The following is a 13586-nucleotide window of genomic DNA, read 5'->3' on the forward strand; positions in this document are numbered from 1 at the left end:
AGCGGGGGTCGAATAGGAGCGATCTGGCTGTAGGCCATGAGGGAGGAGACCAGAAGAGACTGATAGATGGCGGTGAAAGAATTCGGGATCAATGTCGAGAAATGCTCCCAAGTGGTTGAGCCATTCTGCAGAAGCAAAGCCCTTCAGGAACACTATGCGGCCTGGGAATTCGTTCGGTCCTGTATCAGACTTGACTCTGGGTTGGACAGTGGGAGTACCCAAACCACATGTGTTTTGACGGTGATCTGCGCCGCGAATGTCTCCAAGTTCGGTAGCTTGGCCGTCCAACAGTGGAAGAAGCTCGTCGGGATGAGCCAAGTGGATAGTTCGACGAGGGTCGCCGTGTGCCTTTGTCAAGTCGCAGAAGGTGACAGGCCGGAATCTAGGTGTGCTTGCGGACATCGGAATCGAGTTTGGGACGTTCCATCCTTGACTGAATGATCTCAGATACGGTTTGACCAGAAAGTTTCCAAGACGCTGGTAATGGATACCAGACAAGTACCCGTCGCTGGCATCGAGCTTCGAGTAATTGACGACTTTGCGCGCGTACGACTCTGCAGGCGAGGCTATGTAGTTATTCCAGTCAGTACCAGCCAGCAAGTGTGAGGTTGACCCTGACGGGGGTTAGGGAGCTTGTCTGACCTGTGGAATTGCCAGGAATATTTTGGGGAGGCAAGGTAGGGAATGCTTGGGTTTGTGACATGGCGTAGGACGGACACTGGGATCCCGATGATGTTGTTTTTGGAGAGGGAAAGTTGGAGTTTTCGGATGCTCGTTTGACTACTGCAAAAGCGGAGCTCCTCGCTTCACAGTGAAGTCGCACCGCGTTCGCCCCAAAATCAGCTTGTGTGTGTGTGTTCTGTCCAGCCTGTTCCTCTGGGCGTAGGACAATAATTAGAAGCGCCGGCACTAAGGTCAGCCAGTGAAAACTGGTTGCTGAAAACCGATGTATGCCTTGGGAAGAAAGCTCATTGATTGGCCAACTTTTTACTAAATTTACTTATTAAGGACACTACCACACATGGACCCTGTTAGCGGGGCCGGTGTATCTATCAAACAGGCCTTACTGTGCAGCCTGGTGGATGCATGGATGTATGTCTCATGAAGTCGTGTCGCCATTTTCTCAGCCCGTCGTCAGTCACCTTTATAGTCACCTTTATCACCAACCAGTTCGGTGGATTGATTGGCTCCAAATTTGGGTGCGCGCGGGCTGTGAAACAGTGAAACAGCCGCCACAGCAACGGTGGCACAGCACACCAAGTTGAGCGGCCCCCCAACCTCCTTCATCAATCATCAACTTGCCATCGTTCATATGCGAAACGTAGTCGTCAACGTTGAAAGTCATGGCAAGCACGATCTCTGTCAACATGGGCCTACAAGTCCCGCCACGCACAGCAGCGGAGCCAACTACATCCCCCTTGCCCGCCGTCTCCGACGTCCTCACCCCTCGCGCAATCGCCTGCGGCATCATTCTCGGCCTCGCCGTGAGCCTGGCCAACATGTATTTTGGGCTCCAGGCAGGCACTGTGAACGCCATGCCCATGCAGAGCGCCCTGCTCGGCTCCGCCATCCTTGGCGCCATCCAGCATCGGTTTCCCACCTCCCAGCCGCCCGTGGCCCCCGCCGAGATCGCGCTTGTTGAGGTCATTGCAGGTGCCCTGGGGCTTGCCCCCTTCACATCGGGCTTTACGTCTTTTCTTCCTGCTCTCGAATTCCTGACCGGTGACGAAGACGGGCCGCCAGTCCGATTCAGCTTGCCCCAACTTCTTCTATGGTCACTGGCCATCTGCGGCCTGGGCATTGTCGCCGCCGCCCCCTTCCGAAGACTATTCATCCACCGCGAGCCGCTTCGTTTCCCATCAGCCACAGCCACCGGCACCCTGATTAGTATCCTTTTCGGGAGGCCGCCCGCTGTCACGCGAGCAGAGCCTGATGATAGCAGCAGCAGCACCCGACCCGTTTACCGGAGCGTCGTCACTGACCCGTCCGGGCCTACTGAGCACGAGAGTCCAACCCACCAACTGGAACAATACAGCAACACTCAGCCTATCAAAGTTCTGCTTCTTTCTCTGGCCTTTTCTGCTTTGTTTGTGAATTTGCCCTCTTCATCCTGCCCCATGTCGTTTTTCGCACGCACATTGCTAACCACGACTCGACAGAGCCTAGTTGCACACTTTGTCCCAGCCCTGAAACACCTTCCCATTTTCGGCCATACCCTTGCGAGAGACTGGTTATGGGAGTTTGACTTATCGCCGGCATATTTCGGCTACGGGATCATCATCGGCCCAAGCATCAACGCCTCTACCTTCCTCGGGGCCGTTCTTGGCTGGGGCATTCTGTCTCCAATCGCCAAGCATAATGGTTGGACATCGGGCCCCGTGGGTGACTGGGAGAATGGTTCGCGGGGATGGATCCTCTGGGTTGGCATGGGACTGATTCTTGGGGACTCCCTCGTCGGGATAGCTTGGATTGTCCTGAAGCTTTGTTCCTCTCGGGCAAGCTACGTGCTTCAGACGATTTGGGCACCATGGCTAAGACGCTCCAACGGTAGCCCTAGCGAACAGACTCCGCTGCTCCCCGACAGCTCAGACTCAAATCATCCAGGTGGTGCCGCCACCTCAGCCGAGGACACGGACGACTGGCCAGACAGCTCGATAACAACCCCAACCTTGGTTCTCTGGCTTGCCGTGGCCTTATACGTCACGTACTTCGCTTGTCTAGGCACTGCATTTCGGGAGTTTATCCCTTCTCTTGCTACACTACTCGCTGCGGTACTTGTCCCCCTCGCTGGCTTTGTTTCAATGCGTTCACTAGGGGAGACCGACAACGGCGCCGCTCTGGCCGTAGGTACGTTCTTTACAACCTTGCCCCTGTTTCGTATTCAATTCCCGTTGGAAAAACATTCTCTCACTCCTAAACACAGGAAGGATAGCACAACTCATCGCCAGCCTCGTGGTTCCCAGCTCCAGCGCCCAATATATGCCTGCGAACCTTTTGTTCGGCGGCGTGGTCGAGGCCGGCGCTTCTCAAGCTGCGCAACACATGGGCGGCTTGAAGACAGCGTACATAACCCAGACGCCGCCAAGAGCCGTCTTCTGGGGTCAGATGGTGGGCTCCTTCGCCGGGGCTCTAATCGCGACCTTCCTTTACAGGGCATACACGACAGTCAAAGAACTGCCAAGTGGCGAGTTCGGAATCCCGGACGGTTATTTATATCTCGTCGCAGCGCGATTCCTCCGCCAGCAAGGGTTACCACCCGGGGCAATTCACTTCTCCATCGGGGCTCTTGTTCTCGGCGCAGTGCTCAGCGCTTTCAGAATCATGGGATCGGAACCCTGGTGGCGTCCGTTTGTTCCTTCCGGTATAGCTATGGCAATAGGTAAGAAGTTGTTCATCTTTATACTAGACACATGCTCCCGCGACTGACTGTTTCTCAGGTATGTACATTGTCCCATCGATAACCCTGCCTCGAGCTCTCGGCAGCCTTATCATGATCGTCGGCCGTAGACACCTGGGGTTCAAGGACATGTCTTTGCTGTGTTGCGCAACGGGCTTCATTCTCGGGCAGGGAATCGTAAGCCCTCTGGCGTTATTGTGGGATACTCTCCACATTCCTACATCAGATCCCTCTAAAGTCTGATAACTGGGGAGAAATTTGCTTTATAAAAGATATGCATCTATACCTTCACATTCATGTAGTCTGGCTGCTCAATAACAGTATGAGTGAATAGGGGCACTATAGGCTCATGTAGGTGCTATCTTAAGAGTCCGCAGGCGAATGCAGGGTATTATTCACGCCTTGAACAAATTGGTCACAAGTCAGCAAGAACCCCCAACCCCCCTCGCAATTATATTCGATGCACCTCCTGGCGTACTCCGGGCTCGTCGTGACACACCCATCCTTCAGCATAAGACAGTCCCAGCCCTTGGTAAAGGCATCTTGAAGGCTGCCGCCGACACACTGATCCGTGTTCGCTCCTGAAAAGAGCAGCGTCCTGATGCCGCGTTCCTCCAGAATCTCCTCGATGCCGGTGCCTCCCCAGAACCCGGACAAGCGATTCTTCGAAACCCAAATGTCACCTGGCTCGGCCACGTCCGCCAGAAGCGAATAAAACGCAGCGTTCCATGAACCTCGCATCAGAACCCGGCCGCCGTCGATGGTGGTGCCGTCATGGCACTCCAAAGGCCCAATTTCGGAGCCTAGGGAGCCCACCTTGCGTGGTCCCTTGAAGTTGGTGTCGGCTGCGAATCCTTTGACTATAGTCGGCGGCATTCCATCTATGTCGTCCTGCGTCAAGCCCCAGCCGAGCCAAACGATAGGTATACCCGCCTTTCTGCACGCGGGAATCGCCTGCTTCAGAAGCCTGTCCACGAGTTCCATACCTATCCCTTCCTTGGGACGGCCGAGGAGTGGGGAGAGAAAGTAGTTTTGAAGGTCGACTACCACGAGAGCTGTCTTCGCTGGATCGACTGCTATATCGGCTTGGGTTGTCTGCAGAGGGATGCGAGGGTAGATTGGAGGTGAAGAAGGCGTTGCAGGATGTGTCAGATCGAATCCCGTGACTTTGGAGTAGAGCCAGAAATTGTTCTTGCCACCGATGACCTCGTCTTGATCAACGGCCGTGTCTGAGGCGATGACCTCGTCTTGATCAACGGCCATGGCTGAGACGATGACCTGCTGAGGCAAAGTGAAGCCTAGAGCGAGCAAAGAAGAGAAAAGGGCGACTTAAGATGCACCTGTATGGGTAATAAATTATATATAATTAGGTCAGTAGGGTCTAAAGATTGATGTTGAAGGTGAAGGCGGGGTAATCAAATAACAATAGAATGCTTTTTGCACATCAGAGGCATCCGTACCTGCACCACCAGTGGTGTGAATAAGATCATGTGACCTTGCACCACTGGGGGTGCAGGTACGGCTGCCCGCACATCAGATATTGCTTGCTACACAGATGACATGCTCTGTTGGCAAACCTGGAGTCATGGCACAGTCATGCTGGCGCGCAGGTTGGGCGAAATCGCCCGGGCAGCCCCTAGAGATCTGCGAGAGCCGCGACAAGTCGTCGGAGCACAACTCTTCGCGACTTGGGGACGGTATCGATAGGTACAGTGATTCTCATGCAACTAGTCTAAGGCAAGATACACGAAGAGCCCGCCCATATTCCTCATTGTCTAGATGTACAGCTTGCCCAGGCTGTTAGAATTCCAGTGGTGTGGCACGAAACACGTATAGGTCTATTGTATATACTAGGTCCGATGTTAGCAAGCTATCATAGGGGTAAGCAAAGCTGCAGCTCCAAGCCGACGAGTCATTTTTGCCTCCAGCAGCCCTGCCCCTCTGAGCCTTGGCGAAGAAAGCCGCGGCTGCTGTTGGAGGCAAATAGGACTCTTGCTGTGACTCTGCTTTACACCTACCTATTCCTTCTATTTGTAATGTCTTTGCCTCCGGCGGCCCTGCCGGGGGCTGGGTGGACGCCGCTCGTCTCTGCCTGTGTACACGGGCATGCTGATACGGTCGAAACACTTCTTCAAGCAGGTGCTGATGCCAGCATCCCTGATCGGCAAGGATGGCTCCCCAAGGATCATGTTGCGTACAGGGGCAACATCAAAATTATAAACACCATCAAAGCACGCGGTTCACCCTCCCTGAGTTCCAAGCCCGGGAAGCAACTTGGTGAAGCAAACATTCTGCCACGACGCTCCTCTACCGACTCGGTCATCTTCGTCTACCTAGGGACGCTGGACCTATTCAAGAAGGTAACTGAGGTCGACGTTACACCATACAGAAGACGCATATCACCGGTTCAGATACCCGACACGTGTCTAGATCTTGGTATCTATCTTGTCGGAGACCACAACCAACAAGAGCACAAAGTCTCTCTTCCGGTTATTTCGGAAGTCTCTGACCGGCCCTGGTGCGTCACAGCTAGGGATCCGGACAGCGCAGCCATTGTCTTCAAGCTCACTAGTTCTCTGAAGGAAAAGCCCATTGGAACAGCCGTCGCACTCCTTGGCAGACTGAAAGAAGGTCTGGGAGCCAACCGCGAGAGCCTGATCAGGGACTCCACCATACCTCTTGTCAGTGACAAATATGGCCACGTCGGAACCGTAGTTTTCACATTTGTTGTCGCCCGTCCCTTTAAGCAGGGGCAACTCCCGCCCAGAGATCCCCAGATTCTGAAACTGGAGTCCTCATCGACTATCGGCGGCCATCGCGGTAGGCACTTCCCTTCGCCTGAGAGAACTGTACTGACCTGAGAGGGTAGGGAATGGACAAAACGATAACTTGCCCTACTTACAAGTTGGAGAGAACACGCTTCAGGTATCACGAGGTCCTTATCTTTCTCAGAACCATGCCTCTTTCTGACTACCCAACTAGTCCTTCCGAACCGCGATTGACCACGGGGCTAACGTTGTCGAATTTGGTAAGGCCAGGTTGCCAATTTGCTATCCGTTTCCCAAAAGCTAATCTAACGCTCCTGGCAGACGTTCAGTTGACCAAAGATAATATTCCCGTCATTTACCACGATTTTCTCGTAGTCGAGAAGGGCTCTGAAGCACCTATGCACACACTTACCCTCGAGCAGGTAAGTCTCCATGCCTCACCACTCCTTTCTAATTGCTAACCTAAAATATCACCAGTCCACGGCCATCAACGATGCGAAGTCTATCTCAAAGCCGCCCCACGGTCCGCCCAAAAGATTGCCATGGGATGAGCGTGACCGCCCCCGTGCTCTTCTTAGCTCGCGACGCAGATCACTCTGCGCACCACTGGACAGCGCCACGGAAGCCCTCGTCAGCGAGATAGAATTCACTCTAAATCACCCTGACTACAAACCAAATCTCCGGAGCCATAGCATCCGTGAGCCCTTCGTCACTCTTGAGGAGCTATTCCATAGCCTACCGGAGGAAGTCCCGTTTGACATAGAACTGAGTAATTATCTCCCACCACCTACCCCATATGCAAGCCCATTATCTAACCGAATGATAGAATACCCAATGCTTTACGAAGCAGTTGATTCTCAGATGGACATGATTGATTTCATAAGGCAGATACTGATTAATCGTAGAGTTGTCCAACAATTCGCCTAGCTTCAGTGTAGGGTACTTGGATCGCACCACCCAGCCAACCCGCCACATACAAGCCACGCCACCACTGCCAGCCAGCCACAGTAATGTTCGGACTTGGGCGTTTCTCCGCCGTCGTCTGTCACCATCTCGAACAACATCACTGCGAACTACCATGGCATAGGCTATATCCGTGCGATCACGAGTCAGGTCGTGGCTTATGACATGCGGCAGGAATAGAGCGCGATGAGCTGAGGAAGGCTAAGAAACGATGGACGAGCGGGGAGCCGTCCCCTCCTCCCCAGCCATCAAAGACGAAGTTACTACACTGCCCCTCGAGAAGCTCGGTTGCCATTCTCTACAAGATTACGCCACCATCAAAGGGTCAGTAACGACACCAATGCGCTTGGGTGCGTTCGCGCGTTCAGCGAGCCGTCATCTTCGCCGGCGCCGTGGGCGCAGGGCACTTCGTCGACTCCATCACCGGACACACATAAATAGACGTTATAAAGACGAGTGACTAAAATTTGCAAATGTTTTAACTAGGAAAACCTGAATGTTATCCCCGTGCCAAATCCCAAAACACTTGAGGATACATCCATATCAGCTTTGCAGTTAATCACAGCAAGCAATCGAGTGAGCCGTCATGACCACCTGGTGCCTGGAGAGCTCTCAGTTACTACCAATCTGGTCCCCTATTCTCTCGACTTTCTTCTTCTATTTCGATTACTTGCCGAATCCTCCTGGACTAACCCCTCGGCGCATGCGGTGCCCTTGAAGCTGCCAAGTCCAAAGCCATGATGCCCTCTAGCGTGTAATTTCGCACTTTGGCAAAAGAAAACAACGGAGCGGGGTGACCAATTACCCGTCACAGTGTTCCGCAAGCCCTCCACAGATCATTCAGGTCATCTTCTTCTCTCTACTTCTCCTCCTCTACCTCCCAGGCGTCAGGTTCACAGCAAGCTCGTCTACTCTGCGCGTCTATTCTATTCATCAAGTTCATCCATCTCACTCACTCATTCAATTCACCCCTCACGATGGCGAACTCCATCCTGATAGACCAAGCCCGCAAGGACTGTGAGCGCTTCATCAACTCCCTCGACCTGGACCAGATTTGTCGTCTTGCGTCATCTTACCACGGAGGGCTTCCGTGTCAGGTAGTCAGGGTCATGCGATATAACCCCTTCAATGTCGGTGTCATTGTCATGTTTCCCACAATCCCTCCGGAATCATGGGTTGTCCGACTTCCCATCCCAGGGCTTGTCGTCTGGATTGACGAGAAATTGGAGGCCGAGTTGGCTACCATGAGGTGAATTGACCTTTGAACCCATGAATGCATCGTATCATGTGCCGTTCATCTGACTCTGGGTCGTGCTACACACAGATATGTTGGTGCCAAAACCACTATTCCCATACCCCGTGTGCACGGCTACTCCTTCACCGAAGGTAGTCCTATACAGATGGCTTTCATTATCATGGACTGCATTGCGGGGCGAAATCTGGCGGATCTTGACTTCCCTTTTCCCATGCAAAACAAGACATGTTCCAGCGAGATTCAGGACATATTAACAAGCAAGCTTTACCGACAACTTGCCGACTTCTACATCCAGCTACGTCAGCTCGAGTTTCCCGAAGTCGGAGCCCTTGGCCTCCCTATTGTTGATGGGAGACCAGTGTATGAGTGCGACCCCGATGACATCCACGTGCGTCACCGCCCCATGTCGATGGAGATGTCCCTGCAGGAGATCCAGGGATTCGAGGCCGGCGACAAGGTCCCGCCGCGAACTACCTTCTCCACCGCAAGCAGCTTCGTAAACGAGGCTCTACTCAGGCTGGCCGACAACGAATTCGACAAATGCAGTGATGTAGGACTCGACACTCGTCGCGGACAGCAATACCTCTACGCTCGACACCACTTCCGCAATTTTGTCATTGATACTTGGCTCGACCCTGGCACCGAAAACGGTCCATTTGTCTTGATGCATGGGGAATTGGATGTTACCCTAGACAACTTGCTCTTCGATAACGACCTTAACCTCGTTGGCGTCAAGGACTGGGAATGGAGCTGCGTCGTTCCGATACAGATATTTGTCCCGCCCGTCTGGTTGGTCGGCGGCCCCCCCGAGTGGATGATTGGACATACAACACCATTCAACAGAGAGGCCGGTCGTCTTGTTGCTGCAATTCGAGAGCGCGAGACAGCTCTCCAGGTGCCGCCACAGCTTTCCAATGAATGGGACGAGACGGAATCGTGGTGTCACACAGCCATAGTCATGGCCTTGCGACACCCAGACCTGACGTACGACGTCTTCTGGCATTTCTTGTTTGGCGAATGCGTGGTCCCGATACCTGCGTATTACGAATACAGGTATACGGAGTTTTACAGGAGCGTCATTCTCCCGCTCTTGACAGAGTTCATAGCACCACCTGGGCGGAAGGCTCTGCTCGCTCGCAAGATGATGGAGCAGCGCTTCTTCTACGACGCGGAGAAAGACTACTTCAAATACGAAGAGGCGCGAAGGGTAAGGAGAGAGTGAGTGAGCGTGGATGGTACCAACAGGTCTCATTTACGTGGTTTGGTTGGGTTAATTGGAAAGCATGAGAAAAGTACAGACATTCACTCTGGGATATTGCACGCTTACAGAACTCATGACTCTCATACTCTCGTGAAGTGATGCCAGCTTCATAACTCTGGAAACTTTGGGTAAAACTCGGTGAGTGGAGATGAGCCCATTCCGTATCATCGCTTGATTCTCCGTCTGGGATCTCAGCATCTTGGCCATTGTTGTTGGATTGATTGGCTACCGTCCGTGTGGTTGTGGTTGTTGGCGCTAGGCGCATAACGACGCCAGGAAGGATTGTGAGAACTGACAAGGCGGTTCATTCGACCTTGGCGATTTAGTTGCTTCGTTCGTCCCTCTTAGCGCAGCATGCCAAGGACTCGGTCAAGTCCAAAGCAATTGAGACGACGCCAATTGTCCAGTGGCGTGCATAACAAGCAACTCTTCGCCTCGCGTCGTCTCGACCCCCGCGGGTTTGTGTGCATGTCGACGAACAGGAGCGCAGGAAGTAACGATAGTCGAAGGAAGTGCAGCTGTGTACCTCAGCTCTGCGGATCGTCACCCATGTGTGGTGGTGAGATTGCCAATGCGGTGAGTAGATGGGCTAGACTCGGACGGGATGAACATGTTGGAGAAGGGTAAGGACTGCGTTTTATCGTCAGCCACCAACATCACGGTCGCCGCCACCAACACCCTTTATTGTTAGAAGCCGAGTAGGAAGGCTTCTCCTTTGCAGTTCAAACCTGTCGGGGTTCTCAAATTCCCCTCGTCCTCCGCTTGCGCGAGTCTCCCGGCTCCTCTCCACAATCGAGAAACCCAAGGAGATCGTGATAAAAAAGATGGTCACTGAAAGTCGGTAATGAACGCAGCGTGATTTGGAGCAAGCGATACCGGCAGGATGTTGGTGGAGGTTGCCCCAGGCCGATGACGAAACCGACGTTCAACAGGTTGAGGCGACGAGACATCTGAGACGCACTGCGGGCCTTCGTTGGCCCCCGCAGGCCGGTGTAGCCATCCAAGACAATTCTAACCGGTTGGAGATGCTGCTGCATCTAAACCAGGCTCGGAGTGGGCTGGTGTTGCTTGGCTTTACCGAGTATGCGGATCGCAGGAAGAAGAGCTTCATTTTGGACGTTGGTGATGAAATCTAATCCTCGAGTAGACAGTCCAGTTGAGTTACAGAGCGAGGTATTCGTCCAGGCGTCGGTCATCGCGGGTTGATCTAAAAATCGAGAGCAATTTGAGCAGAAGATCTAGGCGTCGTGGTTAACCAGGCTGTGGGATCTGCTTGTTCCCGACGCTGTTGCTAGCACGGGCATCCAACAAGTGTGGAGGGCGTGTGTTGGCGTTGGCTACTGCAAGCCTGTCTAGGGCGCAAAAGCAATTTGAGGCAAGGGCGCATGGCAGCCACGTAGAATGCACTCTGCGATGTGTCGAACGTCGATGGTGGTTGCTCCTCTGTCAAAAGAAATCCACAGAGTTTCTGGGTGTCCAGGCATGGCGGCGTGAAGATCCATGACAGCTCTGAGTTGGGGATATCAGGAAGTTGTCAGACGAGATTCCGGTATGGGCCGGCTTCTGGCGGCCATGGCAATCCGGTTCAAGAGATGCCGTGCAATTTTGAGGCTGGCCTTCTGGGTGGGGAGGGCTAAAGAGGGGGTGACCAATTGTAAACTAGTCAAGAGGTCGTGAGAGCTGGGTGCGAGTCAGGCAAACTGCGTCAACATGGGCTGAGCTATCTGAGGCCATTAGGAACCCTTAAGGCCGGATGAAGCTAAGAGCTGTAGAGAATGGAGTTGGCCAACGAAAGCGGGTAAAGAATCCCAGTACGATTCTAGACACGAGAGATGATAACGGGTCGCTGGAAGATGTGACGACGATGGCTGAGTGTTACAAGCCGGACTATACGTACAATAACACACATCCTTAGGACACAAGATGTGGCTACAGGGTAGGTCTACGAGATGAACCGGGACAAAGTTTGGGCATTGCGATGAACAACCTAAAATCACGAGTCCAAATGGTTGGAGGTGAGCTACTCTAACATGCGTCAATTTCGACGGAAGGGGTTGTCGCTGCGACGTGACCGTCCTGTCGTTTGTTTTGCCATCCCCAGTGAGGTTTGTGCTTGAGCGTGTACCAGAGCTTCAAGAGGTGCTGCGTGGTGTTGGTGGTTTCGAGACAAGATGAGAAGGTGATGTGGCGTCGAACGAGCCAGGAGATGCAATCTGTGGCGTCGATGTGTTACGGAGAGATGTGAATACTCGAGGGAGGATTCTTGAGTAACATGATGGTCAATGAGAGGGGAATGGCGATGACCCCGAATTCCTCAGACCTCAGATTAGGCTGCGTACCGGTTCACTATGCGAGGCCTTAGGCATCAATGTTTGCATCTAGGGTCACACTACGGCTCGTCTCACACTGCATCCGCGCCTTGGCTTGCAGAGTGATCTGCAAGTTAATCTCCATGGGTTGAGCGGATCTGCATTCTCCGCGGACGCAAGGAGAGTGGAATTCCCCGCCTTCTTTGCGGGGAGACGGACGGCGGGGAGACGGACGCTGCTGCCGCTATCTCTGACGTGGCCGACGGCAACATGCAAACGGACTAGTTCACGTTGTGGTTGGCATGGAACTACCTATATGCGGACTATTGGATACGCAGCCTCGTTTATGAGACATGGCTGACTCTGCGTCGGCCATTGTAGCCTCTAGAACAATCTCTGAGACTCAGCTGGGGATGCCAAGTCGCCGCTTACGCTTGGAGGTCAATTACAATAAGCAAACAATGACATGATTGTCAAACAAATCCAAGACATTTCCAAAGATTTCGTAGATAGCGCTGCATGTCGCTATCACAATGTGTACTTGCTTGCTTGTTTGTTACGTAGCAATGTCTTGGGTTCCCGTGTCGGTCATACGATATTCTCGCAACGCCATTTGCTTGCTTGCTTGTTATCTGAGCAAAGTCTTGGATTCCCGTGCAGGTCGTACGATAGTATGACTGCATATGCAGCCTCTAATCACACGGCCTATCTTGACATCTAATTTGACGATAACGTTAACGTCTCTCTGCAAAGTCTTGAGTTATCGGGCCTTTGTTTGTTTTCCCAAGCCACATGGTTTCCCCAATGCCAATTGGGGAATGCCGTGAACAGCAAAAGCAAACCTCCTCAAGCCAGCTTACGGCTGACTGACACGTCAATGGTTGCTTATGACTCGGGACCTGGATGCGAGTTACAATGCATTATCTACTGGCAAACATGGGAAACGAGGCTCGGGCTAATAGTTGAGTTGTCACATCCCCGCATGCGCGGGTGAGTGCCAGTTGTCAAACTCGGCGTCCAAACTAAGTAATTTGAGGGGACCATGCACCAAGATCCGAAAACGAGGCTCGGCTTTGCGAAAACCACAACTGCCGGCATATCTGAGACTGAGACATTTTCAATTGACGTAACTCTTGCGCAACTCGTGCGCAATCCGTACGCAACTCTTACGCAGTCCTTACGCAAATCTGTGCTCAGTTTTAATAATATGAGATACTATTGACTAGGATCCAAAAAAACGAGGCTCGGGTTTGTGACAACTACAACTGCCGGCATATCTGAGACTGAGACATTATTCATTAACGTAACTCTTGCGCAACTCTTTCGCAACTCGTACGCAACTCGTACGCAATTTCTACGCAAATATTACACATTCCTTACACAACTCGGTGTCCAGTTACAATAATTCAACATGGTATCTACCAGGATCCGGAAAACGAGGCTCGGTTTTGCGTTGACTGCAACTGCCGGCATTTTTAACACATTGTAAATTGACGCAACACTGACGCAACTCACTGTCCAGTTCCGGAAACCCGAAGAAACTATTTGCCAAGATCCAAGATGGGGCTCGGGCTTGGCATTGGGTTGCAGCTGCCGGCATATGTGGGAAAGTACAAATTAGTAAGACTTAGGG

At 52.7% G+C, this 13586-nt stretch overlaps 4 protein-coding genes across 4 annotated transcripts; 3 read left to right on the forward strand and 1 right to left on the reverse strand.

Moving 5' to 3' along the window:
- Positions 1–1367: 1367 nt before the first annotated feature.
- Positions 1368–3640, forward strand: BGZ61DRAFT_345970 (OPT oligopeptide transporter protein-domain-containing protein; the record flags this gene model as incomplete). Its single annotated transcript, XM_046239838.1, has 4 exons — positions 1368–2090; positions 2160–2851; positions 2928–3379; positions 3438–3640. The coding sequence occupies 4 exons, from the start codon at positions 1368–1370 to the stop codon at positions 3638–3640; spliced, it is 2070 nt and encodes a 689-aa protein (XP_046107265.1).
- Positions 3360–4825, reverse strand: BGZ61DRAFT_446018 (Isochorismatase-like protein). The gene has a single exon (XM_046245168.1). It carries the CDS (start codon positions 4658–4660, stop codon positions 3761–3763), a length of 900 nt encoding a protein of 299 aa, XP_046107266.1. The 5' UTR covers positions 4661–4825; the 3' UTR covers positions 3360–3760.
- A 608-nt stretch (positions 4826–5433) lies between these two features.
- BGZ61DRAFT_529475 (Glycerophosphoryl diester phosphodiesterase family-domain-containing protein) lies at positions 5434–7092 on the forward strand (the record flags this gene model as incomplete). The annotated part of the gene is made up of 6 exons (XM_046253409.1): positions 5434–6217; positions 6267–6322; positions 6380–6425; positions 6487–6587; positions 6643–6934; positions 6992–7092. The coding sequence occupies 6 exons, from the start codon at positions 5434–5436 to the stop codon at positions 7090–7092; spliced, it is 1380 nt and encodes a 459-aa protein (XP_046107267.1).
- Positions 7093–8105: 1013 nt separating this feature from the next.
- BGZ61DRAFT_345627 (uncharacterized protein) lies at positions 8106–9605 on the forward strand (the record flags this gene model as incomplete). Its single annotated transcript, XM_046239808.1, has 2 exons — positions 8106–8377; positions 8453–9605. 2 exons carry the CDS (start codon positions 8106–8108, stop codon positions 9603–9605), a joined length of 1425 nt encoding a protein of 474 aa, XP_046107268.1.
- Between the last annotated feature and the right edge of the window lie 3981 nt (positions 9606–13586).

The sequence above is a fragment of the Ilyonectria robusta genome, assembly GCF_021365365.1.
Source record: "Ilyonectria robusta strain PMI_751 chromosome Unknown BGZ61scaffold_5, whole genome shotgun sequence".
Classification (NCBI taxonomy): domain Eukaryota; kingdom Fungi; phylum Ascomycota; class Sordariomycetes; order Hypocreales; family Nectriaceae; genus Ilyonectria; species Ilyonectria robusta.